Consider the following 3,879-nt stretch of genomic DNA (forward strand, 5'->3'; position numbering starts at 1 on the left):
GGTGGTGGGGGAGGGGGAGGCGGGGGAGGTGGGGGAGATGGGGGAGGTGGTGGGGGAGGGGGAGGCGGGGGTGGCGGTGCAGATGGGGGATGAAGGGGAGGGTCGGAGCAGCAGGTACGGTCGTTGGCATTGTCGGAGCCGGCGAATAGCGCAACCATGCACTCCTGGGAGTTTGTATTTCTGTAATTGCCGTTGTTAATCTTTCTGAAGCTGGTGGTCTTAGGGTCTGCACAGAGCGACCGCAAAGTGGTGCAGTTGCCCTTGCCCCCATTCAATATAGTAAGGCAAATCCTGGCGCCATTGCTGTTGGTACCCAGGTGTCGCGCGGTCAGATCGTTCAGTTTCAATATCACAGTCCCCGGTGAGGCATAACGTGGAACTTCTAAGAAGCTATATGTGAAGATGCCATTTACGGAAGCCTTGATGACGACATCCCTTTGGCATCCTTTCTTCAGAAGCATCTGCGGGTTCGTCGGGGGGACGCTGTTAACGATAAATGTTCTATGTCATGAAGACAACCAGGCAAGGTAAATCTGCTCGAATGGAGTGACACACAGTTGCGCGCCCTCGTGACTGAGTAAAGCTTTAACGTTCGACAACCGTAACGGGAAGGCTGCTAGATTTTGAGCACGCCCGTAGTGCTAGTTATGCTACATCAACACATGTTCAATGATAAGATTATACTCACGTCCATCTTGTAGATTGGTGCATTCTTGCACATGAAGTCGGCATTGAGTGGATTCACTTCCAGCGTGAAGCAGAAGGTGCGATTTCCAAGTCCGGAAAAATCAGGCTTTAGACGGTATATAGACTCCAAAGCGACGCATTTTGCGCAGTAAGGAAATGCCTGGTATCTCGTCGGCGGGGGCGACAGCGGACTACTCAGCGCGTGCGACGCCCTGCAGATTGGAAAATAAGCGCAAGGTAGCAAGAAATTCAGCAAGGCATCAATCATTTATAAATAGAGTGATGAATAACGCAAAATGAGGGGAGCCGCAGCGATCAACGACACGGGGTGATACTGGCGCCCGTGCCCGCCAAAGCGACGTAAGCCAAACGGATTGCAGCATGGCTATTAAAGCTACGACTCCTCATGTATCAGAAGGTAGGTAAACGTTTAAGAATAAGCCTTTGAGCCCTACATGCTTGTACATCGAAGCCTGCAGCTGGCCCTAGCAAGGTAAGCAACGACACTTACGAGAATACGGCGACTACGCAAAGAGCAGCCAACAGTATATTCTTCATTGGTGTTCGCATGTCGGCTCTCAATGTGCCCAATTGGTATGCTGAATTGATCTGGGTAACCGCGTATTTATAGTAAGCTTAACTCCAGTATACTTCAACGTACAGTACAGCAATGAAGCTGGTCGAAATCGGTCTCGTGCAGCCCAATGTTTGTAACGATCGTTACTCTACACCACGGGCTGTAACGTATTATGTCGACTGCCAATGTTTGATACTTGCCACCTGTTGCCACGGGCAACGAGCTAGATGCAGCTACAACCCTTCAAGCGGGAATCACGTTTGACGATGGACAATTAACGATTTCTCATTGTCGTCACTTAGGTCTCATATCGAAACGGATGAATGGTCTCGTCAGCCTTTTTACGCTCGCGACCCCCCGTGCATTAGCACTCTCAATATCGATTCCGTTGTTTCCTTACCTGTACATGCTTTGGAATATATATCATAATATCGAAGTAAAGTTATTGGCCGGCACCCTGTCCACGACCTCTGCCAGCGCAAAAGGGCCCCACGCCTGGCAGCCATACAACAGAATTGCTTGGACTTGGGTTGCAAAGCACCGCATTCGCACGTCGGGGGCAAACAGCTTCATTTTGTCCAGCTTTGCGCTGAAGGAAAACATAGCGGACCGACCTGTATCACATAACTGCTGACGGCACGCACTAAAAGGCCGTTCTGGCCCGTATACCAAGCCCCCAGATAGCGAGCGCTATCTTTGGCAGGTACTACCTGGCCTGATAGCCGTAACTGTTGACATCTCTCGCTAAGTTCCGACTGCTGGGTGCCATTACATGCAAAGTAAGTCCACAAGATGTAGCAACCCAGACATTCGCTCTAGTGACGTCGCTAGCAGACTAACATCGTCTGCATACAACAGTATGGAGACGCGCTTGCTGTCCACAAGGGGTGTGTCATGCTTACGTACTCCAGCTTCTACAAGGTCATGAGCATCAATCGGATCAGCTAGTGCCTCAATGAAGAGTCCGTAGACAAAGGACACCCTTGCTTCACGCCTTCAAACTCTCCCCCCACTTTTTCATTTACCTTACATCACCATATGTGTGTGTGTATGTTACATGGTTGGGGGCGCGTGACCCCATACCTGTAAAACTACCCATACGAGCCGAAGGCCCAAGGGCAATACTACAACGCTTAAAAGCCAAGGAGAAAAGGAAACACCGCACATCAGCCCAGGCTAGCGTCCAAAGGGGGTAACTGAGTTTCGTTGAGCCCACATACGTTCCAACATCCTCACCAGACGTACTGGTTCCCATTTCATGGTCTCCAACATCACCATATGACGGACACTATCAAGTGCGAACCTAACGTCTGGTGGAGATGCTGGAATGTGTGTGACTCCACCGCGATTCTATCATTTGCTTTGTCTGAAGTGCGAGGTAGGATGGTGCTTTGAGGCGATCTGGCAGGCTTTGAGCCCGCGGCTCGGTTTGGGCGGTTCACAGGCACGGGCTACACGCCCCCACGACTATGTAACACACACAACACACATACAGATAGCTATTATAACCCCTTTCCGGCAGCGGGCATATGATACACCATCCTTCACTACATATTCCACCCTGTGCTTTGACTTGCTTGCTCAATAAGCACACTGAGGTCTCCTCAGCGTGCAGTGCGCGAATTGTCATGACTGCCATTACAAAATTGAACCTGAATATTGAGATGGCTGACACATTTAAAGATTGCTGGGCGCAAAGACGTGAAGTAGCTATGGAAAGCATTTGCCCGTTCGAAGCGGCAGGAAGCTACCGACCTGAACATGCTTTTAGGACTTTCAATCTGTGCACACGAACACACAAGTTACAATCTGCGTTGTAGTGCTGGTAAGGTGATAATTAACGCATCTTCCGAACAATTCATCATCCGTTATAAAATCGGTCACCAAGCCTCGCTCTATGTGTCGCAAAGCCGGGATCCGCCATGTAAACAAAACCTCTTTAAATTAACTCCAAGCCCCAATACGGCCAATAACTTTACTTCGATATTATGATATATATTCCAAAGCATGTACAGGTAAGGAAACAACGGAATCGATATTGAGAGTGCTAATGCACGGGGGGTCGCGAGCGTAAAAAGGCTGACGAGACCATTCATCCGTTTCGATATGAGACCTAAGTGACGACAATGAGAAATCGTTAATTGTCCATCGTCAAACGTGATTCCCGCTTGAAGGGTTGTAGCTGCATCTAGCTCGTTGCCCGTGGCAACAGGTGGCAAGTATCAAACATTGGCAGTCGACATAATACGTTACAGCCCGTGGTGTAGAGTAATGATCGTTACAAACATTGGGCTGCACGAGACCGATTTCGACCAGCTTCATTGCTGTACTGTACGTTGAAGTATACTGGAGTTAAGCTTACTATAAATACGCGGTTACCCAGATCAATTCAGCATACCAATTGGGCACATTGAGAGCCGACATGCGAACACCAATGAAGAATATACTGTTGGCTGCTCTTTGCGTAGTCGCCGTATTCTCGTAAGTGTCGTTGCTTACCTTGCTAGGGCCAGCTGCAGGCTTCGATGTACAAGCATGTAGGGCTCAAAGGCTTATTCTTAAACGTTTACCTACCTTCTGATACATGAGGAGTCGTAGCTTTAATAGCCATGCTG

At 49.3% G+C, this 3,879-nt stretch overlaps 1 protein-coding gene across 1 annotated transcript in view; it reads right to left on the bottom strand.

Annotated features, from left to right (window-relative positions):
- Positions 1-1,245, bottom strand: part of VOLCADRAFT_89528 (uncharacterized protein) — a gene marked incomplete at both ends in the record, with an annotated part of 3,271 nt that extends 2,026 nt beyond the window's left edge. Inside the window, 2 exons of the mRNA XM_002949215.1 lie at positions 689-899; positions 1,199-1,245. Of these exons, the coding sequence (XP_002949261.1) occupies positions 689-899; positions 1,199-1,245 (258 nt within the window). The remainder of the gene's footprint in view (positions 1-688; positions 900-1,198) is intronic.
- Positions 1,246-3,879: the final 2,634 nt, after the last annotated feature.

Source organism: Volvox carteri (assembly GCF_000143455.1).
Source record: "Volvox carteri f. nagariensis unplaced genomic scaffold VOLCAscaffold_13, whole genome shotgun sequence".
Classification (NCBI taxonomy): Eukaryota; Viridiplantae; Chlorophyta; class Chlorophyceae; order Chlamydomonadales; family Volvocaceae; genus Volvox; species Volvox carteri.